The following is a 26,346-nucleotide window of genomic DNA, read 5'->3' as shown; positions in this document are numbered from 1 at the left end:
CAAACAACTAATCTAGCATATGACTAAAATTACAATCAGCCAAACACGTTGTGAAAAACACTTGTAATTCTAAACTAACCCAAAAGATCACAACGGCACGATGTCAAGTGGCCGACGCCGTGCCCAAAATAATAATAATTTTCAACCCCCGAAATCTTGGGTTTGAGTCTCATTAGAATAAGATATTTTAAGAACAATTATTACCTCCAAGAGCATAAGATTCCCTGAATAAACTCCATACTTTTGTTAATAAAATCAGTTCATATTTTGTATTCAACGAATGAAGATTGGGCATTTTTCCTTCTCTCCGGGAATCCCTATTCATTTTTAGTCCTTCGAGAAAAAGGAACTCTGTAGTTTTCCCCCACCAGTGGTAAGGGACTCAGAGAATGAATCAGCTCCTTAAAGACTGAATTCTTATGATAAGATCAGCTAAAGGTAGCAAAATAAATAACTCTTGTTTTCCCCCACCAGTGGCAAGAGACAGAGTATAAAATTAAAGCAAAATATTATTGTTTAATAAATAAAAAATGCGTGCGTCTGAATTTAAAGGCAGTTTGGCTACTGGAGAAACTGTAGTATCTTCGGCGGCGGGAGAGTTTTAACCGATCTTAAAGGCAGTTTGGCTAGTGGAGCAACTGTAGTAATTTCGGCAGTCGGAGTGTTTGGCGTTTTCGAAGCCGTAATATCGAAAGTATAACAAATATATATGGAAACCGTTGAAAGACACGGTACTTAAGCTGTTGAAATCGACAGTATGAATGAAGTATGCATTGTGATATATGTAGGTACGATTATCGATCGCTGCGTGGTGGTATCTGGTCCAAGGGAAGTTGTTGTATGTTGAGCTGAATATTTTATCAAATGTTAATTACACGAGAGCAAGTGAATGTCATAATGGTTATTCGGCTAGGAGAGACGATGGTTATCCGTCTAGGAGAGACGATGGAATTCCGTAAGATAGATAATATTAAAAAGTTTGGAAAATTTTAAATTAAAATTGAAAGAGACAGTAATCAAGTAATTGAAAAAGAAACTGTTGAAACAGACAGTATTGAAGTAGTTGAAAAGAAAACTGTTGAAAGAGACAGTATGGATGCCTGAAAGGCTGATTTTAAAACTTGAAAAATTTGTCATTATGCAAGCACAAGTGCAAAACGAATGTTTTGATCATGGCGTGTGACGCATAAGATTATGGAAACAGAGGTTTATTTAAATATTCAATAGGAAAGTAAATATTGAAGCTAAAATTTTGTAGTGAAGCATTATTGTGAGTTACAGGAGGACGTGTAAAGGTCAGGATGGCCGTGTCGGATAGTTTTGGTTCAGTGACTAATAAGTCAAAGTCTTAGTCTGGTTGAGCATCTAAGCAACTTTAGCAACAAATGTTGAGAGCTGTCTTCAGGTCAGGTCCTATATAAAGAGCTCATTTAACAAACCCCCCAGGGAACTAGCCTAACTGTGAAAAAGTGAGAGTGAACTCGTCATATACTTTACTGTACATTGTACATACATACATATATGTATTTATATTGATGCTATTATAAATGTAGGATGTAGCCGGATTGGCCTACCAAATTTTATAGCTTCTACAGGATCGATCGGTCGCAAACGGACTATCATTAATACCTTTGTAAATTTAATGAAAATCTGAATCAAAGCTCGAATTCAAACTCAATGTGCAAATTTGTGTTCGCCACTGTTTAGCGCCTGTTGGAACGATCGATTGCAAAATAATGTCGGTCTGTTGAAATGTTGAATTTCAGTTACCAATATCGAAATAAATATACAAACATACATGCTAGTCACGTGCTTTCTACTATGCGAAGAAAATTCTTTGCGTATGCTTTATTTGACATGTCGAAAAGCAAGACACTGAACGAAAATAATGGCAGACAGCCACAGAATGTTAAGTGTAAAAGAATAATTTCAACATTTAATTACGCTTTTACGATAACTTGAAAAGCAAAAAACCCGAAGTTACACAATTAACCAAGAGGAAGATCATAATAAAAATATCAAAGAAGCTAAGTTCGGCTGCCGAAGTTTATATACCCTTGCAGTCCTCTTTTTCTGTATCATTGCACAGACAAACCCTTCCAAATATAATTTCCACTTCTTTCTCTTCTTCTGCTTCCTCATGCTGCATGCTGCGATTGGCACGCATACATACACTATTTATGGAGCGTTGCGTCTGTTTGTGTATGCGTGTGCTTAGCTGGTCTGTGGATTTCAAGCAATGACATAGTAGGCGGCTGCAGCGCTGTCGGCATTTGTGCAGAGCCGTTTTATATTGACTGTAACTTGTGTTCTATTTATCCGATCTGATTGAAATTTCGCGATCTGATGTTTTATATTTAAAATAATATCCATATTAGTAAATTTCATAGAGATACTCCAATTTCTTCATCTATGTTTTTTCTAGTACTAACGAACGAACAGACGGACATGGCTATATCGACTCAGCTTCTCATGCTGATCAAGAATATATAATTAAATATCTGGTTTTCCCAAAGAGGGAAAAAAAGATTTAGTGAGTTAAAAGCAGCATACTTTATTATTTGAATGAAAACTGAAAACTGGGTTATAAAAATGTCTTATAGTTAAATTATAGGGTAAATTTGTGAGCCCTTTAGTGGTGTGATTGATATTGATGCGATTTGATTGGCAGGTGTTCAATTGTGTATGAATAAAACGGATTTTATTGACCTATGTTTTAATTATGAGTTAGCGTTCACACGCTTTGATTTTGAGGGGGACAATTGTTATTGCAAGTGTCCAAGTGTTTATAAAAACGGATGTTTACTTTAACTTTATGAATTTTAGGGGGCGTGAAATTTAAATATTTGAAGATTGGAATCGAGTAGAACAAAGTAGAGATCAAGATATAAAAGAGATAATTTCTAAGTTAAAAGAAAACGATTTGCCATTAGAAATATGTAAGACCTATGATCTACGAGCTGGAGTCTTTTATCGTATTGTTCAACGAAACGAAAAGAGTCTTTGTTTGCCCGTTGTGCCACGCGGATTCAGATAGTCTTTAATTAACCAAGTGCATGAATCTAGTATGCATTTGGTATGGGAAAAAACATAAGACAAAGTTTATGATTACAGCTGGTTTGAGGGCATGGCAAAATATGTTCGTAGATTTGTAGCGTGTACAGTAACTAAATCTTCGTCAGGAAAAGAGCAGATGGTCCTTAAGAATTATTAATTGGAAAAGTTCCGATCAGCAAATCGGAAACTGAAGTTAACCTTGAAGAAACTAGGTCGAGAGCTTTAGCAAATATTAAAGTTGCGGGTGAATATGAAAAGACAAGATTCGATAAGAACAAAGCTAAAATAAAGAAAGACATCAAACAAAATTGGATCCAAAGATTCAAGGTTCTTTCCAGATAGTTGAAGTTTTGGAGAACGACAGGTATTTATTAAAAACTCTCTAGAGCAAGGGACAATTTAAATATCCACATGAAAGCTTTAGAAGATTGCCAGATGGACAGATCCCCAGCGAGTTGTAGATCGATGAGAGTCTGTCTAGAGAAACCGTTGAAAGTGACGGTATTGAATCTGTTGCAATAGACAGGATGGAAACCGTTGAAAGAAGCTGTTGAAATAGACAGTATGGAAATCGTTGAAAGAGACGTTACTTAAGCTGTTGAAATCGACAGCATGAATGAAGTATGTATTGTGATATATGTACGATTATCGATCTCTGTGTGATGGTATCTGGTCCAAGGGAAGTTGTTGTATGTTGAGCTGAATATTTTATCAAATGTTAATTATACGAGAACAAGTGAATGTCATAATGGTTATCCGTCTAGGAGGGACGATGGTTATCCGTCTAGGAGAGACGATGGTTATACGTCTAGGAGAGACGATGGTTATCCTTCTAGGAGAGACGATGGAATCCCGTCTAGGAGAGACGATGGAATTCCGTAAGATAGACAATATTAAATAAGTTTGGAAAATTTGAAATTAAAATTGAAAGAGACAGTAATAGAGTAATTGAAAAGGAAACTGTTGAAATAGACAGTATTGAAGTAGTTGAAAAAAAAAATTGTTGAAAGAGACAATATGGATGCCTGAAAGGCTGATTTTAAAACTTGAAAAATTTGTCATAATGCAAGCACAAGTGCAAAACGAATGTTTTGATCATGGCGTGTGACGCATAAGATTATGGAAACAGAGGTTTATTTAAATATTCAATAGGAAAGTAAAAGTTGAAGCTAAAATTTTGTAGTGAAGCATTATTGTGAGTTACAGGAGGACGTGTAAAGGTCAGGATGGCCGTGTCGGATAGTTTTGGTTCAGTGACTAATAAGTCAAAGTCTTAGTCTGGTTGAGCATCTAAGCAACTTTAGCAACAAATGTTGAGAGCTGTCTTCAGGTCAGGTCCTATATAAAGAGCTCATTTAACAAACCCCCAGGGAACTAGCCTAACTGTGAAAAAGTGAGAGTGAACTCGTCATATACTTTACTGTACATTGTACATACATATATGTATTTATATTGATGCTATTATAAATGTAGGATGTAGGCGGATTGGCCTACCAAATTATATAGCTTCTACAGGATCGATCGGTCGCAAACGGACTATCATTAATACCTTTGTTAATTTAATGAAAATCTGAATCAAAGCTCGAATTCAAACTCAATGTGCAAATTTGTGTTCGCCACTGTTTAGCGCCTGTTGGAACGATCGATTGAAAAATAATGTCGGTCTGTTGAAATGTTGAATTTCTGTTACCAATATCGAAATAAATATACAAACATACATGCTAGTCACGTGCTTTCTGCTATGCCAAGAAAATTCTTTGCGTATGCTGTTTAAGAATAAACATCGTGTTCATCTGAAGCGGCTTTTTCAAATCAGATGCACTAAAGAAATTATAATACAACTGTACTTTTGTCACAAACAACTAATCTAGCATATGACTAAAATTACAATCAGCCAAACAACAAGTGTGAAAAAACACTTGTAATTCTAAACTAACCCAAAAGATCACAACGGCACGATGTCAAGTGGCCGACGCCGTGCCCAAAATAATAATAATTTTCAACCCCCGAAATCTTGGGTTTGAGTCTCATTAGAATAAGATATTTTAAGAACAATTATTACCTCCTAGAGCCTAAGATTCCCTGAATAAACTACATACTTTTGTTAATAAAATCAGTTCATATTTTGTATTCAACGAATGAAGATTGGGCATTTTTCCTTCTCTCCGGGAATCCCTATTCATTTTTAGTCCTTCGAGAAAAAGGAACTCTGTAGTTTTCCCCCACCAGTGGTAAGGGACTCAGAGAATGAATCAGCTCCTTAAAGACTGAATTCTTATGATAAGATCAGCTAAAGGTAGCAAAATAAATAACTCTTGTTTTCCCCCACCAGTGGCAAGAGACAGAGTATAAAATTAAAGCAAAATATTATTGTTTAATAAATAAAAAATGCGTGCGTCTGAAGTTAAAGGCAGTTTGGCTACTGGAGAAACTGTAGTATCTTCGGCGGCGGGAGAGTTTTAACCGATCTTAAAGGCAGTTTGGCTAGTGGAGCAACTGTAGTAATTTCGGCAGTCGGAGTGTTTGGCGTTTTCGAAGCCGTAATATCGAAAGTATAACAAATATATATGGAAATCGTTGAAAGACACGGTACTTAAGCTGTTGAAATCGACAGTATGAATGAAGTATGCATTGTGATATATGTAGGTACGATTATCGATCGCTGCGTGGTGGTATCTGGTCCAAGGGAAGTTGTTGTATGTTGAGCTGAATATTTTATCAAATGTTAATTACACGAGAGCAAGTGAATGTCATAATGGTTATTCGGCTAGGAGAGACGATGGTTATCCGTCTAGGAGAGACGATGGAATTCCGTAAGATAGACAACATTAAATAAGTTTGGAAAATTTGAAATTAAAATTGAAAGAGACAGTAATAGAGTAATTGAAAAGGAAACTGTTGAAATAGACAGTATTGAAGTAGTTGAAAAAAAAAATGTTGAAAGAGACAATATGGATGCCTGAAAGGCTGATTTTAAAACTTGAAAAATTTGTCATAATGCAAGCACAAGTGCAAAACGAATGTTTTGATCATGGCGTGTGACGCATAAGATTATGGAAACAGAGGTTTATTTAAATATTCAATAGGAAAGTAAAAGTTGAAGCTAAAATTTTGTAGTGAAGCATTATTGTGGGTTACACGAGGACGTGTAAAGGTCAGGATGGCCGTGTCGGATAGTTTTGGTTCAGTGACTAATAAGTCTAAGCCTACTAGTTAGTTCCAATGGATTGACAGGTGTGTCAGTTGTAGCCCTGGTTGAGCGCTGTCCTCAGGTCAGGTCTTATATAAAGGGGGCCTCGGGCTAAAGAGCTCATTTAACAAACCACCAGGGAACTAGCCTAACAGTGAAAAAGTGAGAGTGAACTCGACATATACTTTACTGTACATTGTACATACATATATGTATTTATATTGATACCATTATATATGTAGGATGTAGCCGGATTGGCCTACCAAATTTTATAGCTTCTACAGGATCGATCGGTCGCAAACGGACTATCATTAATACCTTTGTAAATTTAATGAAAATCTGAATCAAAGCTCGAATTCAAACTCAATGTGCTAATTTGTGTCCGCCACTGTTTAGCGGATTGGCCTACCAAATTAAATAGCATCTACAGGATCCATCGGTCGCAAACGGACTATCATTAATACCTTTGTTAATTTAATGAAAATCTGAATCAAAGCTCGAATTCAAACTCAATGTGCAAATTTGTGTTCGCCACTGTTTAGCGCCTGTTGGAACGATCGATTGAAAAATAATGTCGGTCTGTTGAAATGTTGAATTTCTGTTACCAATATCGAAATAAATATACAAACATACATGCTAGTCACGTGCTTTCACTATGCGAAGAAAATTCTTTGCGTATGCTTTATTTGACATGTCGAAAAGCAAGACACTGAACGAAAATAATGGCAGACAGCCACAGAATGTTAAGTGTAAAAGAATAATTTCAACATTTAATTACGCTTTTACGATAACTTGAAAAGCAAAAAACCCGAAGTTACACAATTAACCAAGAGGAAGATCATAATAAAAATATCAAAGAACTAAGTTCGGCTGCCGAAGTTTATATACCCTCGCAGTCCTCTTTTTCTGTATCAATGCACAGACAAACCCTTCCAAATATAATTTTCACTTCTTTCTCTTCTTCTGCTTCCTCATGCTGCATGCTGCGATTGGCACGCATACATATACAATTTATGGAGCGTTGCGTCTGTTTGTGTATGCGTGTGCTTAGCTGGTCTGTGGATTTCAAGCAATGACATAGTAGGCGGCTGCAGCGCTGTCGGCATTTGTGCAGAGCCGTTTTATATTGACTGTAACTTGTGTTCTATTTATTTATTTATTTATTTAGACTATGATTAGTAGGTAATTGCAAATTACCTCTAATCGATATGCTAGCTATAACTACTATGGTCTTAAGCTAGTTGTAAAATATACAGTTCTTTATAATTAATACTAATTTTTATTTCTTTTGTTAACCTATATTTACATGGGTTGGGTAATATTTTACAATAGGTGGTATAGGTTTATTTCTTTAAAGAATTGGGAGATAGCGACAATATTGGGGTTATTTAGGGATAGGGATTCAATAGGGTTAGGGTGTAGGAATTTTTTCCTCGGCTCATTATATTCCTTGCATTCTGTGAGTATGTGGAGAATTGTAAATATTTTGTTGCAATGTACACATTGTGGGGGGGGGTTGTTTTTTGAATATGAATTCGTGGGTGAGTTTTGTGTGTCCGAATCGTATTCTTTGAAATTTGATGATGTCTGTTCGTTTAACATTGTTGTCTATTTTTATTTGTGAGTCTCTTATCGATGTTTGGTTTACATTAGTCGTCTTGTAGTGGTCTGATGTATTCCTCCAAACTTTGCTTTTGTATTTCTTAAGTATGATGCCCTTTATGTACTTTGTTGTGTCTTTGTGGTTAATGTTTTGCTCAACTATATATGGGACACTGTAAGCTATCTTTGTGGCTCTGTCCGCTGTTTCATTGCCCTGGATGCCAGTGTGACCTGGTACCCATATCAAAATTATTTTGGGGTATTGGTGGGTTACTATGTCTCGTATATGAGAGATGTACGGATTTTGGTTGTTGACCTGGGTTACTGCTTGTATTGCTGACAGTGAGTCTGTACAAATTGCAAAATGCTGTTTTTCTCTTAGTGCATATTTACAAGCAGCCAGTATAGCTGCTGCTTCCGCTGTGTAATTCGAGGTGTGAGGTGGGAGCAGGGCCGTTTTAATTATGTCTGACTCAGTTGTGATGCTGTATGAGACTCCTTGTAATGATTTTGATCCGTCCGTGTAAATAAATTTATACCTATCATATCTTTCTTTGAGGCTAAGGAGCATTTTGCGATATATTATGGGGGGGTGTAGATGACTTAGTCGTATAGTGAAGAGAGAGATTAACTGACTCTTTACTGTGGGACCATGGGGGTTTTAGTAATTTTCTGCTTCTTATTGGGGTAAACAATAGATCATTGTGTTTGCAGAAGTTCAAAGTGTTATGTAGAATCGATGGTATTCTGGGTGTTTTTTTCGATTTTTTTATTTTTTTTAACACTTCTTGGAGAGGTGTGTTTGATGCGAGCATTAGAGTCTTGTACAGTTTTGCTGTTGCTAGCGAAAATCTCGACTCGATTGGCATAAGGTCGGCTTCATAAAGAAGATTATTAATTGGGGTAGACCGAAAGGCTCCGAAGGTTTTCCTCAATGCATCATGATAGATGGATTTAAGTTTTATTTTGTAGGAAGGGGGGCAATTGCCGTACAAAGGTAAACAAAAGTCTATTTTTGACATGATCAAAGCTTGTATCGTATTTATTAGTGATCTAATATCACAACTATATTTTTGGTTAGCTAGCCATTTTATTATGTTAAGTCTTTGTGCAATTTGGACTGTTAAGTTGTCTATGTGTTGTTTCCATCTGTATCTATTTGTTATAACCAGACCAAGGATTTTTATGGAATTACTTGCGCCGAGGTTGTAAGATTGGGAACTTAGTTGAAAATTGCATTTCTTTTTCCTGCAAATGTGCATGTGTTTGCATTTATTTACAGATAGTTTTGCTCCCGAGTATTCACACCAGTTTAGAATATCTGTGAAAAGGGGATTTATGTTTACCATTGTTGTGTTTTTATTAATTTTTTTTATTATTGTGAAGTCATCGGCGTATGCAACGAAGTCAAATCCTTTGTGTACTGAGATGGTGCGACACAGTTTGTTGTAAGCTATGAGAAAAAGAATTACGGATAAAGGTGATCCCTGCGGTATGCCCTTTTCAAGCGGGTTACTTTCCGAAAATTGATTGTTTACTTGAACTTTGATGTATCTATTTGTCAGAAAATTTTTGACGTAGTTTAATATTTTAGGTCCTATTTTCCAATTAATTAACTCATCAATGATTGTATGGATTCCTATTTTGTCATAGGCCTTTTCGAAGTCGAGGCTCATGACTGAGAGATGGTTTCTTGTGGATAGGGCGGAAGTAGTCTGGTAGTCTAAGAGAGTTAGACATTCCGACACTGACATGCCCTTTCGAAAGCCTATTTGCCGACTATCCAGAAGCTTACTATTGGTAGCAAGCCACCATAGTCGGTTTGCTACAATTTTGTCCAAAACTTTAGCCATGCAAGGGTTTAGTGAAATGGGGCGGTATGAGTTTATTGCAGTTTTTGGAGTATTTGGTTTATGGATAGGGACTACTACGCTGTTTTTGAAGTTTTGTGGGATATGAGAATTAAGAATCATGTTATACAGTTTTATTACCCGGTCTGAGACCTCGCTGGACAAGTTTTTTAGCATAGGGTAAGAGATTCTGTCGAGCCCTGGGCTCTTACCTTTAAGGCTGTTTAATGCTGATCTGAATTCTATGTGCTTGATCTCAGATTCAATGCTGAGCGCTTCGTGGGGAGGTTCGTAGGAGGGGATAATTGTTTTAGATCGGTTTTTATTGTTCCTAAACGAGACGCTAAATTTGTGGTCGGAGGATTCTCTAGACCAGTGATTTACAAACAACTGTGCTATGTCTGTCTTATTGATGACATTTATTGTTGGGTCATTTGGTGAGGTTATGCAGTGAATTCCGTTTCTCAATTTTCTGCCACAGAAAGTGTTGATATTTGACCAAATTTTTAAAGGGGTTGATGTTGGGTTAATTTCGGAAGTGAATTTTTGTAGTGAAAGCCTTTTTGATTGTTTTAACTCTCTTCTAAAGAGTGCTTTAGCCTTTTTGAACTCTACTATATTTTCAGTATTTATATTTTTCCTAAGTTTGTTCCATGCTTTGTTTTTGTTAGTTTTTAACTCTTCTAGCTTCTTGCTCCACCACGGGGCTGAGAATCTTTTATTAAATTTTGGACATGTCTGTGGTATGCTTATATTTGCACTTTGTCTAATTATTTTGATTAAATTTGCTGTTTCTTTGTTTACTTCATTGCTCTTTAGCCTCTTTAAGTGAAAAAGTTCAGTTTGGGTAGCAAAATTTAGCCAATCCGCCAGATCAAGTCTAAATTTAGGACGTCTATCTTGGTGTTCATAGTTTGTACTGCCAAAAATAGTTATGTAGATGGGGAAGTGGTCGCTCCCATGGAGGTCTGTGTCTGCTTTCCACTTAAGATGTGGTAGCAGATTCGGGGTCGTCAGAGTGAGATCTACATGTGTCATCGTATGGTGCGTAGAATAGTGAGTTGGTGTGCCGTCGTTTAGGGTAATGAAGTTTGACTGGGAAATAAATTTGAATACAATATTCCCTTTAACATTATTTTTTGGTGATCCCCAGGTTTGGTGCCAGCTATTGAAGTCTCCGCATATTATGGTATTAATACTCGGGCTACCAAACATATTTTCTAAATTGTGTTTGTTGAATTGTTTATTTGGTGGGATATATGTGTTTATAATTTGGATTTTATATTTGGAATGAAGGATTATTCCAACGGCATCGAAATCATTATTTGTTCTGAGTGAGTCATATTGAAGAGATTTGTGGATTAGCATAGCTACTCCTCCATGTGAGCTCTTTGATGAATTTTTGTGAATTAATGTGAAGTTAAGTGGGATAGGGATATTGGGTTGGGAGTGGATGTGGGTTTCTTGAAGGCAGATAATTTTTGGGCTAACCGCTTTTATCATTATTTGTAGTTGGTCGTAATTATTCACGTAACCATTGCAATTCCATTGAATTATTATTATCATTACTTGTAATTCTATGTAAGTATGTTATTTATAAAACTTTTACGAATTTGTTAGTTGGTTAGTTTTATTTTTAAGTTGACTTTCTAGTTTGTCAGATTTGTCTTTAGCTTTTAGGGGTTTGGTAAGAGGATTAAGTTTTGAGTGACTTCTCAGCTTACGATCTGATTCCGGTATCGATTTTTTTGGATGGTCATTTCTCAATGTTGGGTCTACTTCCATGTCTTCTTGGGTGCCTTGTGTTGTTCCGGTAATGTGTGTTGGGTCGCTATTTATTAAGTCATCGTATCTTTTGACTTGTCGAGGTTGCGCTTTATTTTGATTCTGTGTTGTTGGGCTGATGCTTGATGGTTGATATGATTTTTCTTTTGGAGATGTTTGACTGCGTTGATGCAATCTTTGCGTAAGGCGTAGGTTGATGTAGGTGGCGTGTGAAATAAATTCGTGTAGCCGTTTTGTGATCGACTCGTTCTATTATTTTGATTGCCAATATTTCTTTTTGTTTTACGAACGCAGGGCAAGATTTGTCTATCGGGCTATGGTTGAATTCGTCATTTATGTCATATTTGCAGTTGATGCAAAATTTAGGCTTGGTACATACTTCGCCTTCTTTGTGCATGTCTGTTGAGCAGATTTGGCAATGTTGATTTTCTTTTGGGCAGTTTTTTGTTGAATGTCCGAATCTAAAGCATTTTTTGCATTTAAGAGGTAATGGAATGTAAGGTCGAACCTTAACCCTTTCGTATCCAATCATCATTGTAGTTGGAAGTTTTGTCGTCTCAAATGTTAAAATGACAAGTCCGGTTTCAACCAGTTCACCGTTTTGCATTTTTTTTATTTTTTGTACATAGGTTATTTTCTGTGTACTCAGTTCTTCTAATATTTCCTTCTCATCCACGTTCCGCAGGTCATTGGAGTAGATGACGCCTCTTGAAGAGTTCAACGACTTATGTTCGCTTGCGCACACTGGGAAGTCGTGAAACTGTGTTATTTTAATTAGTCGCTGCGCTTGAGTTGTGCCTTTTGTCTTGACCAAAAGATTTCCATCTCGGGTTTTGGTACATGATTCCACTTCTCCATTGCACGCGTTATCTATGACTTTTTTAATTATAAAAGGTGACACTTTTTCGAAGCTGTTGTTATCTATTCTTCTTATTACAACAAATTTCGGTTCCGTGTTGATGGATTTGTCCCACGGTGTTGGGAAGCTTATGTCGGGCGGTCGCGACATTGTCGTTGTTGTTGGGCTGGCGCCCGCTTAGTTCGACTTCGTGGACTACTGTTTTATTTTTTTTTTTTGTGTAATTGTTTTCTGAGTGTTTTACTTGTGCACTTGTTTCTTTGTACATGCAAGGTAGTTGTTTTTGTAATTGTTACCACTGGCGGTGACGATTGATAGCACGTCTTTACTCCGTGAAGTTTCGACTGAGACTGAACTTGTGTTCTATTTATCCGATCTGATTGAAATTTCGCGATCTGATGTTTTATATCCAAAATTTTATCCATATTAGTAAATTTCATAGAGATACTCCAATTTCTTCATCTATGTTTTTTCTAGTACTAACGAACGAACAGACGGACATGGCTATATCGACTCAGCTTCTCATGCTGATCAAGAATATATAATTAAATATCTGGTTTTCCCAAAGAGGAAAAAAAAAATATAGTCAGTTAAAAGCAGCATACTTTATTATTTGAATGAAAACTTAAAACTGGCTTATAAAAATGTCTTATAGTTATATTTATAGGGTAAATTTGTGAGCCCTTTGGCGTGATTGATATTTCAATTGTTTATGAATAAAACGGATTTTATTGACCTATGTTTTAATTATGAGTTAGCGTTTGCACGCTTATTTTGAATGGGACAATTGTTATTGCAAGTGTCCAAGTGTTTATAAAAACGGATTTTTACTTTAACTTTATTAATTTTAGGAGGCGAAAAATTTATATGTTATTGGGTATTGACGTTGGATATATGACTCCCCCATCCTATCCTATCCTATATAGCGAGGGGTTTTTCTCAGCTGTATAGATTGGAGTATCAATTTTGTTTATAATTTGGGACTCAATTTTTTCAATAATTGGGATTTCAATTTTTTCTGTGGGAGCTCGATTGTCATTTGATCGAAAATGCTTAATTATTAATTTTTTTGGCATTGTCTTAAACTTATAGATTAAGTATGTAATCAAACTTATTATAGTAAGTACAAAAGTGGTTAATGTAATATTTTAAAATACAGTATAATTTTTGGTGTGTTCGTTAATTATCTCTTTTGTTTGGATAAAGGAAATAGGTTCTAGCCTGGTTATATTGTTTGTTACATAAATGCTTTGGCTATAGTCAAGAAATGAATTTATTATTGATATTTCGTTTAATTGTAAGGCACAAACGTAAATTTTTATTACGTTTAGTTTTTGATAAGTTCCATGTAACAATTATGTTTGGTTCAGTGTAATTACATTGGAAATTCTTATATGTTTTAGTGTATTTACAAGTGTTTGATTTAAAATCATAGCTCGCAAATAACTGTTAACCGTTTCACACTGTCGCGAAATAAGTGTTCTTCACTGAGACTTTGAGCAAAAGGTCTGAGAGCAACCGATTGGATTGTTCGTAAATAAATTTTGCTCGCGCTCAGTCGAAGAGCACTTTTTTCTGTTCTCTTTTGCTCTGCTCATTCCGAGACCGTTTGCTTCTGAACGACGATTCAAAAAGTCTTTTGCGCATGTATGTGTGTATGTCAAGTTTCGTGGGTTTTATGCGTCAATTTGCTTTGTGAGTTTCGATTGAGCACAGTGATTTTAACAAAATGGGACGTGAAACTAATAAAAAAGTGCATCATTATTAGTTGTTAAGCTTAATTCAAAATAAAATACTTAAAAAAATAAAACTATTCCTGTTCTAAACAAAAAATTAGTCTGAAATACATACAATTTTTTCAAGAAGATCTAAAGTGAAATTTAATGTTGCAATTTTACACAACGTACCACTGTGCATCGAAAAGAAGACAAATAGTTGAAAAGACCGTTTGCGTTGAGTTTTTCAGTCAATCGGTCTTTTGGTGAGCCTCACTGTGTGAGCGTGAATCGTTTCACTCTTTACGCGCTGTTCACTCAAAGACCGATAAGCAAATTGCTCAACTGTTAGCGCTCAACCGAAAACCGAATCGAAAACAACCAAAGGGTCTTGCTCAGAGCGAGAGCGAGAAAGTATGATTTTTTTCGGTTGTTCTCGCGAACAGAGCGTAAGGAAAAAAACGGTTAACAGTTATTTGCAAGCTATGTTTAAAATGCCTATTATACATTCATTAGTTTCTATTTTTTTTTTTAATTTTATTGAACAAAGTGTTGTTGTCAAAATAGTATTTTTCGTACGAATTCTCTGTCAAAATATTTTTATTTTTATCTGGATAAGGAAGTATCTCAAAGATAGTGGTTTTTATTATTTCTCGAAAAATGTTTGAAATGATAAATATCTCGTTTGAATTTGGTTTAATCCAGGTGGAAGTTTTTGTATTCAATAGTTTTTCCGAATTAACATGACTTAAGTGATTATGTTTTAAAAGTTTTGGGTTGAAAATTCCTAGTCTAGTGAGCTGCATGCCCATTTCCATATCTTCAATGTATTCTGTAAAATGCTCAAAATTAAAAATTAGAACTAATCTTACTGATTTTTCTTTTTCTTCCCTGAGGTTGTTTATTACTTCTAAACCTTTATTAACAGTGTCTATTACGTAATTTAGTTCGTTTGCTTGTACGCTATTGCTTTCAAGATTATTTTTAATTTTTCTTCTAATTCATCTTTATAGTCCTGATCAAGAGTACCAAAAAGATATTTGTATATTGAACCAATTCCGTTAATTAGTCCTCGATTGTTACGTTTTACAATTTGTATTCCATTAATTTCCCTACTTAGTTTTTCTGTTAAGTATTAAATATGGATTATGTCTTTAAATTCCTGTGCTTGTTGCTTTAAATTGTTATATGTTATGTCTATTAGCGTTAAATTCACTTTTAAATAATGATATTCAAAGTTTGTCGGTAGATCCATGGTTTCTGTTTTAAGTATTAAGTAACCGTTCGGGGCTTTTACTGGGTTTAAAAAATAGCATACTGCACAAAAAAGTCATCTTGAGTTGTTGACCTGTAAATAATCAATTGTCGTATTTGCTTTTATTAACTTTCTTTTTCTTCTTGAATTTTGATTTGTAGTGTGTGACTTTTTGTCCTTTATTTCTTTCTTCAAAATGTTTCTCATCTAACTGATTTATTTGTACTGTCTTTTTGAATAGATTTGTCGCTTTTGACTTTACTAATGGTGCTTGTTTAAATCTAGTGTCGATTTCGAAGTCGTGTCTATCTTCGTTTAAATTGTTTATTTGATGTTTTTTTTTTTTGTTTGGGTATTATAGTCGGGGGATCCTGCATAGATAAAAATGTCCGCTGGTGTTCGGTTAGTTGTTTTATGTCTCGTCTTATGGTTGAATAATTAGAGAATTTTTTCAAATTTAATTAATTTATCTTCAATGTCTTTTTCACTATTTATAATTCTGAGTTTTTCATTTACTGTTTTATGGAATCTTTCTACGTCTGAAATGCCGTTTTTACTTGATGTGATTTCTAACTTTAAATTTTCTTCTTGTAGCCATTTTTTTAATGCTATACACAGAAATGCTGAATCTTTGTCTGATTTTATTTCTATTGGTTTGCCCATTTCAGTGAATACTTTCATAATTGCTCTCTTGGCTTCTAACCAATCTCTAGACTTTACTTCTACAAGTGTTGCAAATTTGGAGTAAATGTCAATGCATGAAAGGAATTGTTAATTGTCGATCATGTAAAAGTCAATGACATATTTTTCTGATATTAAAAGTTTCTGGTGTTTTAATTTAATGGTTAGTTTTGTATTTCTATTTTCTGTCTTTGCGATATTGCATACTGAGCATTCATTAATAATGTTTATACCCTTGCAAAAAGGGTATATTAATTTTGGTCAAAAGTGTGCAACGCATAGAACGAAGCATCTCCGACCATACAACGTTTATATATTCTTGATCAGCACGATGAGACGAGTTCAAATAGCCATGTCCGTCCGTCCGTCTGGATCAACGCAAACTCATTCTAGACCGTAAGAGCCACAGAGCTGAAATGTTGCATGTATGCTTGTATAAGTTAAGACAAGGCGTACTCTACCTGTTTAAGAATAAACATCGTGTTCATCTGAAGCGGCTTCACCAAATCAGTTGCATTGAAGAAAACATAATACAACTGTACTTTTGTCACAAACAAGTAATCTAGCATATGACTAGAATTACAATCAGCCACACACATTGTAGAAAAACACTTGTAATTCTAAACTAACCCAAAATATCACAACGGCAGGAGGTCATGTGGCCGAAGCCGTGCCCAAGATAAGATAATAATAATAATAATTTTCAACCCCCGATAACGTGGGATTTGAGTCTCATTAGAATAAGATATTTTAAGAACAATTGTTATCTCCTAGAACCTAAGATTCCCTATATAAACTCCATACTTTTGTTAATAAAATCAGTTCATATTTTGAATTCAACGAATGAAGATTGGGTTATTCTTCTCCTCTGGAATCCCTATTCACTACCACTATATTCCCACCCATTCCAATGGTGTCGAATTCGGTACACCAGACTGCAGGTAGCCGAATTCCAAGAACCAATTCAGCAATAAGCATCAAGTTCGGTGCATCAGACGTCAGGTCGCCTAAACCGATTCTGCAATAAACAGTTCCCACGCCAACGCTGGATCATTGGACTCTGCAAGCGTCGGTGTCACCATCGACGCCCAATATCAGAGGCTTCACTTAAACATAATCAATCACATAATTCAGTCTTTAACCCAATTCAAGCAATGACATAGTAGGCGGCTGCAGCGCTGTCGGCATTTGTGCAGAGCCGTTTTATATTGACTGTAACTTGTGTTCTATTTATCCGATCTGATTGAAATTTCGCGATCTAATGTTTTATATCCAAAATTATATCCATATTAGTAAATTTCATAGAGATACTCCAATTCCTTCATCTATGTTTTTTCTAGTACTAACGAACGAACAGACGGACATGCCTATATCGACTCAGCTTCTCATGCTGATCAAGAATATATAATTAAATATCTGGTTTTCCCAAAGAGGAAAAAAAGATATAGTCAGTTAAAAGCAGCATACTTTATTATTTGAATGAAAACTTAAAACTGGGTTATAAAAATGTCTTATAGTTATATTTATAGGGTAAATTTGTGAGCCCTTTAGTGGCGTGATTGATATTTCAATTGTTTATGAATAAAACGGATTTTATTGACCTATGTTTTAATTATGAGTTAGCGATTGCACGCTTATTTTGAGGGAGACAATTGTTATTGCAAGTGTCCAAGTGTTTATAAAAACGGATTTTTACTTTAACTTTATGAATTTTAGGAGGCGAAAAATTTATATGTTATTGGGTATTGACGTTGGACTCCCCCATCCTAAAGAATACAGCCTGTCCTCAGGCGGATACATTGGGATATAGCGAGGGGTTTTTCTCAGCTGTATAGATTGGAGTATCAATTTTGTTTATAATTTGGGACTCAATTTTTTCAATAATTGGGATTTCAATTTTTTCTGTGGGAGCTCGATTGTCATTTGATCGAAAATGCTTAATTATTAATTTTTTTGGCATTGTCTTAAACTTATAGATTAAGTATGTAATCAAACTTATTATAGTAAGTACAAAAGTTGTTAATGTAATAATATTTACAGTATAATTTTTGGTGTGTTCGTTAATTATCTCTTTTGTTTGGATAAAGGAAATAGGTTCTAGCCTGGTTATATTGTTTGTTACATAAATGCTTTGGCTATAGTCAAGAAATGAATTTATTATTGATATTTCGTTTAATTGTAAGGCACAAACGTAAATTTTTATTACGTTTAGTTTTTGGTAAGTTCCATGTAACAATTATGTTTGGTTCAGTGTAATTACATTGGAAATTCTTATATGTTTTAGTGTATTTACAAGTGTTTGATTTAAAATGCCTATTATACATTCATTAGTTTCTATTTTTTTTTTGTAATTTTATTGAACAAAGTGTTGTCAAAATAGTATTTTTCGTACGAATTCTCTGTCAAAAAATTTTTATTTTCATCTGGATAAGGAAGTATCTCAAAGATAGTGGTTTTTATTACTTCTCGAAAAATGTTTGAAATGATAAATATCTCGTTTGAATTTGGTCTAATCCAGGTGGAAGTTTTTGTATTCAATAGTTTTTCCGAATTAACATGACTTAAGTGATTATGTTTTAAAAGTTTTGGGTTGAAAATTCCTAGTCTAGTGAGCTGCATGCCCATTTCCATGTCTTCAATGTATTCTGTAAAATGCTCAAAATTAAAAATTAGAACTAATCTTACTGATTTTTCTTTTTCTTCCCTAAGGTTGTTTATTACTTCTAAACCTTTATTAACAGTGTCTATTACGTAATTTAGTTCGTTTGCTTGTACGCTATTGCTTTCAAGATTATTATTTTTTTTTTCTTCTAATTCATCTTTATAGTCCTGATCAAGAGTACCAAAAAGATATTTGTATATTGAACCAATTCCGTTAATTAGTCCTCGATTGTTACGTTTTACAATTTGTATTCCATTAATTTCCCTACTTAGTTTTTCTGTTAAGTATTAAATATGGATTATGTCTTTAAATTCCTGTGCTTGTTGCTTTAAATTGTTATATGTTATGTCTATTAGGGTTAAATTCACTTTTAAATAATGATATTCAAAGTTTGTCGGTAGATCCATGGTTTCTGTTTTAAGTATTAAGTAACCGTTCGGGGCTTTTACTGGGTTTAAAAAATAGCATACTGCACAAAAAAGTCATCTTGAGTTGTTGACCTGTAAATAATCAATTGTCGTATTTGCTTTTATTAACTTTCTTTTTCTTCTTGAATTTTGATTTGTAGTGTGTGACTTTTTGTCCTTTATTTCTTTCTTCAAAATGTTTCTCATCTAACTGATCTATTTGTACTGTCTTTTTGAATAGATTTATCGTTTTTGACTTTACTAATGGTGCTTGTTTAAATCTAGTGTCGATTTCGAAGTCGTGTCTATCTTCGTTTAAATTGTTTATTTGATGTTTTTTTTTGTTTGGGTATTATAGTCGGGGGATCCTGCATAGATAAAAATGTCCGCTGGTGTTCGGTTAGTTGTTTTATGTCTCGTCTTATGGTTGAATACTTAGAGAATTTTTTCAAATTTGATTAATTTATCTTCAATGTCTTTTTCACTATTTATAATTCTGAGTTTTTCATTTACTGTTTTATGGAATCTTTCTACGTCTGAAATGCCGTTTTTACTTGATGTGATTTCTAACTTTAAATTTTCTTCTTGTAGCCATTTTTTTAATGCTATACACAGAAATGCTGAATCTTTGTCTGATTTTATTTCTATTGGTTTGCCCATTTCAGTGAATACTTTCATAATTGCTCTCTTGGCTTCTAACCAATCTCTAGACTTTACTTCTACAAGTGTTGCAAATTTGGAGTAAATGTCAATGCATGAAAGGAATTGTTAATTGTCGATCAAGTAAAAGTTTCTGATGTTATTTCAATGGTTAGTTTTGTATTTGTAATTTCTGTCTTTGCGATATTGCATACTGAGCATTCATTAATAATGTTTATACCCTTGCAAAAAGGGTATATTAATTTTGGTCAAAAGTGTGCAACGCATAGAACGAAGCATCTCCGACCATACAAAGTTTATATATTCTTGATCAGCACGATGAGACGAGTTCAAATAGCCATGTCCGTCCGTCCGTCTGGATTTCAACCCCCGATAACGTGTGATTTGAGTCTCATTAGAATAAGATATTTTAAGAACAATTGTTATCCCCTAGAACCTAAGATTCCCTATATAAACTCCATACTTTTGTTAATAAAATCAGTATATTAAAAATGTCTAATAGTTATCTTTATAGGGTAAATTTGTGAGCCCTTTAGTGGCGTGATTGATATTTCAATTCTTTATGAATAAAACGGATTTTATTGACCTATGTTTTAATTATGAGTTAGCGTTTGCACGCTTATTTTGAGGGGGACAATTGTTATTGCAAGTGTCCAAGTGTTTATAAAAACGGATTTTTACTTTAACTTTATGAATTTTAGGAGGCGAAAAATTTATATGTTATTGGGTATTGACGTTGGATATATGACTCCCCCATCCTATCCTATCCTATATAGCGAGGGGTTTTGCTCAGCTGTATAGATTGGAGTATCAATTTTGTTTATAATTTGGGACTCAATTTTTTCAATAATTGGGATTTCAATTTTTTCTGTGGGAGCTCGATTGTCATTTGATCGAAAATGCTTAATTATTAATTTTTTTGGCATTGTCTTAAACTTATAGATTAAGTATGTAATCAAACTTATTATAGTAAGTACAAAAGTGGTTAATGTAATATTTTAAAATACAGTATAATTTTTGGTGTGTTCGTTAATTATCTCTTTTGTTTGGATAAAGGAAATAGGTTCTAGCCTGGTTATATTGTTTGTTACATAAATGCTTTGGCTATAGTCAAGAAATGAATTTATTATTGATATTTCGTTTAATTGTAAGGCACAAACGTAAATTTTTATTACGTTTAGTTTTTGCTAAGTTCCATGTAACAATTATGTTTGGTTCAGTGTAATTACATTGGAAATTCTTATATGTTTTAGTGTATTTACAAGTGTTTGATTTAAAATGCCTATTATACATTCATTAGTTTCTATTTTTTTTTGTAATTTTATTGAACAAAGTGTTGTCAAAATAGTATTTTTCGTACGAATTCTCTGTCAAAAAATTTTTATTTTCATCTGGATAAGGAAGTATCTCAAAGATAGTGGTTTTTATTACTTCTCGAAAAATGTTTGAAATGATAAATATCTCGTTTGAATTTGGTTTAATCCAGGTGGAAGTTTTTGTATTCAATAGTTTTTCCGAATTAACATGACTTAAGTGATTATGTTTTAAAAGTTTTGGGTTGAAAATTCCTAGTCTAGTGAGCTGCATGCCCATTTCCATGTCTTCAATGTATTCTGTAAAATGCTCAAAATTAAAAATTAGAACTAATCTTACTGATTTTTCTTTTTCTTCCCTAAGGTTGTTTATTACTTCTAAACCTTTATTAACAGTGTCTATTACGTAATTTAGTTCGTTTGCTTGTACGCTATTGCTTTCAAGATTATTATTTTTTTTTCTTCTAATTCATCTTTATAGTCCTGATCAAGAGTACCAAAAAGATATTTGTATATTGAACCAATTCCGTTAATTAGTCCTCGATTGTTACGTTTTACAATTTGTATTCCATTAATTTCCCTACTTAGTTTTTCTGTTAAGTATTAAATATGGATTATGTCTTTAAATTCCTGTGCTTGTTGCTTTAAATTGTTATATGTTATGTCTATTAGGGTTAAATTCACTTTTAAATAATGATATTCAAAGTTTGTCGGTAGATCCATGGTTTCTGTTTTAAGTATTAAGTAACCGTTCGGGGCTTTTACTGGGTTTAAAAAATAGCATACTGCACAAAAAAGTCATCTTGAGTTGTTGACCTGTAAATAATCAATTGTCGTATTTGCTTTTATTAACTTTCTTTTTCTTCTTGAATTTTGATTTGTAGTGTGTGACTTTTTGTCCTTTATTTCTTTCTTCAAAATGTTTCTCATCTAACTGATCTATTTGTACTGTCTTTTTGAATAGATTTGTCGTTTTTGACTTTACTAATGGTGCTTGTTTAAATCTAGTGTCGATTTCGAAGTCGTGTCTATCTACGTTTAAATTGTTTATTTGATGTTTTTTTTTTGTTTGGGTATTATAGTCGGGGGATCCTGCATAGATAAAAATGTCCGCTGGTGTTCGGTTAGTTGTTTTATGTCTCGTCTTATGGTTGAATACTTAGAGAATTTTTTCAAATTTGATTAATTTATCTTCAATGTCTTTTTCACTATTTATAATTCTGAGTTTTTCATTTACTGTTTTATGGAATCTTTCTACGTCTGAAATGCCGTTTTTACTTGATGTGATTTCTAACTTTAAATTTTCTTCTTGTAGCCATTTTTTTAATGCTATACACAGAAATGCTGAATCTTTGTCTGATTTTATTTCTATTGGTTTGCCCATTTCAGTGAATACTTTCATAATTGCTCTCTTGGCTTCTAACCAATCTCTAGACTTTACTTCTACAAGTGTTGCAAATTTGGAGTAAATGTCAATGCATGAAAGGAATTGTTAATTGTCGATCAAGTAAAAGTTTCTGATGTTATTTCAATGGTTAGTTTTGTATTTCTAATTTCTGTCTTTGCGATAGTGCATACTGAGCATTCATTAATAATGTTTATACCCTTGCAAAAAGGGTATATTAATTTTGGTCAAAAGTGTGCAACGCATAGAACGAAGCATCTCCGACCATACAAAGTTTATATATTCTTGATCAGCACGATGAGACGAGTTCAAATAGCCATGTCCGTCCGTCCGTCTGGATCAACGCAAACTCCTTCTAGACCGTAAGAGCCACAGAGCTGAAATGTTGTATGTATGCTTGTATAAGTTAAGACAAGGCGTACTCTACCTGTTTAAGAATAAACATCGTGTTCATCTGAAGCGGCTTCACCAAATCAGTTGCACTAAAGAAAACATAATACAACTGTACTTTTGTCACAATCAAGTAATCTAGCATATGACTAGAATTACAATCAGCCACACACATTGTAGAAAAACACTTGTAATTCTAAACTAACCCAAAATATCACAACGGCAGGAGGTCATGTGGCCGGAGCCGTGCCCAAGATAATAATAATTTTCAACCCCCGATAACGTGTGATTTGAGTCTCATTAGAATAAGATATTTTAAGAACAATTGTTATCTCCTAGAACCTAAGATTCCCTATATAAACTCCATACTTTTGTTAATAAAATCAGTATATTAAAAATGTCTAATAGTTATCTTTATAGGGTAAATTTGTGAGCCCTTTAGTGGCGTGATTGATATTTCAATTGTTTATGAATAAAACGGATTTTGTTGACCTATGTTTTAATTATGAGTTAGCGTTTGCACGCTTATTTTGAGGGGGACAATTGTTATTGCAAGTGTCCAAGTGTTTATAAAAACGGATTTTTACTTTAACTTTATGAATTTTAGGAGGCGAAAAATTTATATGTTATTGGGTATTGACGTTGGATATATGACTCCCCCATCCTATCCTATCCTATATAGCGAGGGGTTTTTCTCAGCTGTATAGATTGGAGTATCAATTTTGTTTATAATTTGGGACTCAATTTTTTCAATAATTGGGATTTCAATTTTTTCTGTGGGAGCTCGATTGTCATTTGATCGAAAATGCTTAATTATTAATTTTTTTGGCATTGTCTTAAACTTATAGATTAAGTATGTAATCAAACTTATTATAGTAAGTACAAAAGTGGTTAATGTAATATTTTAAAATACAGTATAATTTTTGGTGTGTTCGTTAATTATCTCTTTTGTTTGGATAAAGGAAATAGGTTCTAGCCTGGTTATATTGTTTGTTACATAAATGCTTTGGCTATAGTCAAGAAATGAATTTATTATTGATATTTCATTTAATTGTAAGGCACAAACGTAAATTTTTATTACGTTTAGTTTTTGCTAAGTTCCATGTAACAATTATGTTTGGTTCAGTGTAATTACATTGGAAATTCTTATATGTTTTAGTGTATTTACAAGTGTTTGATTTAAAATGCCTATTATACATTCATTAGTTTCTATTTTTTTTTTGTAATTTTATTGAACAAAGTGTTGTCAAAATAGTATTTTTCGTACGAATTCTCTGTCAAAAAATTTTTATTTTCATCTGGATAAGGAAGTATCTCAAAGATAGTGGTTTTTATTACTTCTCGAAAAATGTTTGAAATGATAAATATCTCGTTTGAATTTGGTTTAATCCAGGTGGAAGTTTTTGTATTCAATAGTTTTTCCGAATTAACATGACTTAAGTGATTATGTTTTAAAAGTTTTGGGTTGAAAATTCCTAGTCTAGTGAGCTGCATGCCCATTTCCATGTCTTCAATGTATTCTGTAAAATGCTCAAAATTAAAAATTAGAACTAATCTTACTGATTTTTCTTTTTCTTCCCTAAGGTTGTTTATTACTTCTAAACCTTTATTAACAGTGTCTATTACGTAATTTAGTTCGTTTGCTTGTACGCTATTGCTTTCAAGATTATTATTTTTTTTTTCTTCTAATTCATCTTTATAGTCCTGATCAAGAGTACCAAAAAGATATTTGTATATTGAACCAATTCCGTTAATTAGTCCTCGATTGTTACGTTTTACAATTTGTATTCCATTAATTTCCCTACTTAGTTTTTCTGTTAAGTATTAAATATGGATTATGTCTTTAAATTCCTGTGCTTGTTGCTTTAAATTGTTATATGTTATGTCTATTAGGGTTAAATTCACTTTTAAATAATGATATTCAAAGTTTGTCGGTAGATCCATGGTTTCTGTTTTAAGTATTAAGTAACCGTTCGGGGCTTTTACTGGGTTTAAAAAATAGCATACTGCACAAAAAAGTCATCTTGAGTTGTTGACCTGTAAATAATCAATTGTCGTATTTGCTTTTATTAACTTTCTTTTTCTTCTTGAATTTTGATTTGTAGTGTGTGACTTTTTGTCCTTTATTTCTTTCTTCAAAATGTTTCTCATCTAACTGATCTATTTGTACTGTCTTTTTGAATAGATTTGTCGTTTTTGACTTTACTAATGGTGCTTGTTTAAATCTAGTGTCGATTTCGAAGTCGTGTCTATCTACGTTTAAATTGTTTATTTGATGTTTTTTTTTTGTTTGGGTATTATAGTCGGGGGATCCTGCATAGATAAAAATGTCCGCTGGTGTTCGGTTAGTTGTTTTATGTCTCGTCTTATGGTTGAATACTTAGAGAATTTTTTCAAATTTGATTAATTTATCTTCAATGTCTTTTTCACTATTTATAATTCTGAGTTTTTCATTTACTGTTTTATGGAATCTTTCTACGTCTGAAATGCCGTTTTTACTTGATGTGATTTCTAACTTTAAATTTTCTTCTTGTAGCCATTTTTTTAATGCTATACACAGAAATGCTGAATCTTTGTCTGATTTTATTTCTATTGGTTTGCCCATTTCAGTGAATACTTTCATAATTGCTCTCTTGGCTTCTAACCAATCTCTAGACTTTACTTCTACAAGTGTTGCAAATTTGGAGTAAATGTCAATGCATGAAAGGAATTGTTAATTGTCGATCAAGTAAAAGTTTCTGATGTTATTTCAATGGTTAGTTTTGTATTTCTAATTTCTGTCTTTGCGATAGTGCATACTGAGCATTCATTAATAATGTTTATACCCTTGCAAAAAGGGTATATTAATTTTGGTCAAAAGTGTGCAACGCATAGAACGAAGCATCTCCGACCATACAAAGTTTATATATTCTTGATCAGCACGATGAGACGAGTTCAAATAGCCATGTCCGTCCGTCCGTCTGGATCAACGCAAACTCCTTCTAGACCGTAAGAGCCACAGAGCTGAAATGTTGTATGTATGCTTGTATAAGTTAAGACAAGGCGTACTCTACCTGTTTAAGAATAAACATCGTGTTCATCTGAAGCGGCTTCACCAAATCAGTTGCACTAAAGAAAACATAATACAACTGTACTTTTGTCACAATCAAGTAATCTAGCATATGACTAGAATTACAATCAGCCACACACATTGTAGAAAAACACTTGTAATTCTAAACTAACCCAAAATATCACAACGGCAGGAGGTCATGTGGCCGGAGCCGTGCCCAAGATAATAATAATTTTCAACCCCCGATAACGTGTGATTTGAGTCTCATTAGAATAAGATATTTTAAGAACAATTGTTATCTCCTAGAACCTAAGATTCCCTATATAAACTCCATACTTTTGTTAATAAAATCAGTATATTAAAAATGTCTAATAGTTATCTTTATAGGGTAAATTTGTGAGCCCTTTAGTGGCGTGATTGATATTTCAATTCTTTATGAATAAAACGGATTTTATTGACCTATGTT

General features: G+C 33.6%; 1 protein-coding gene across 7 annotated transcripts in view; it reads left to right on the top strand.

Moving 5' to 3' along the window:
* The window catches only part of Mob3 (MOB kinase activator 3), a 292,093-nt gene that overhangs the window by 176,166 nt on the left and 89,581 nt on the right, over positions 1 to 26,346 (top strand). Inside the window, exon 5 of one of the 7 annotated variants that reach the window (XM_068283952.1) lies at positions 15,982 to 17,344. The exons of the other annotated variants lie outside the window; for them this stretch is intronic. Coding sequence (XP_068140053.1) covers positions 15,982 to 16,061 — 80 coding nt within the window. The 3' untranslated portion in view covers positions 16,062 to 17,344. Of the gene's footprint in view, positions 1 to 15,981; positions 17,345 to 26,346 lie in introns of those variants that run through there. 7 annotated transcript variants of the gene reach the window in all.

Source organism: Drosophila tropicalis, unplaced genomic scaffold (assembly GCF_018151085.1).
Source record: "Drosophila tropicalis isolate 14030-0801.00 unplaced genomic scaffold, ASM1815108v1 contig_258, whole genome shotgun sequence".
Lineage (NCBI taxonomy): Eukaryota > Metazoa > Arthropoda > Insecta > Diptera > Drosophilidae > Drosophila > Drosophila tropicalis.
This window is presented reverse-complemented; position numbering and strand designations above follow the sequence as displayed.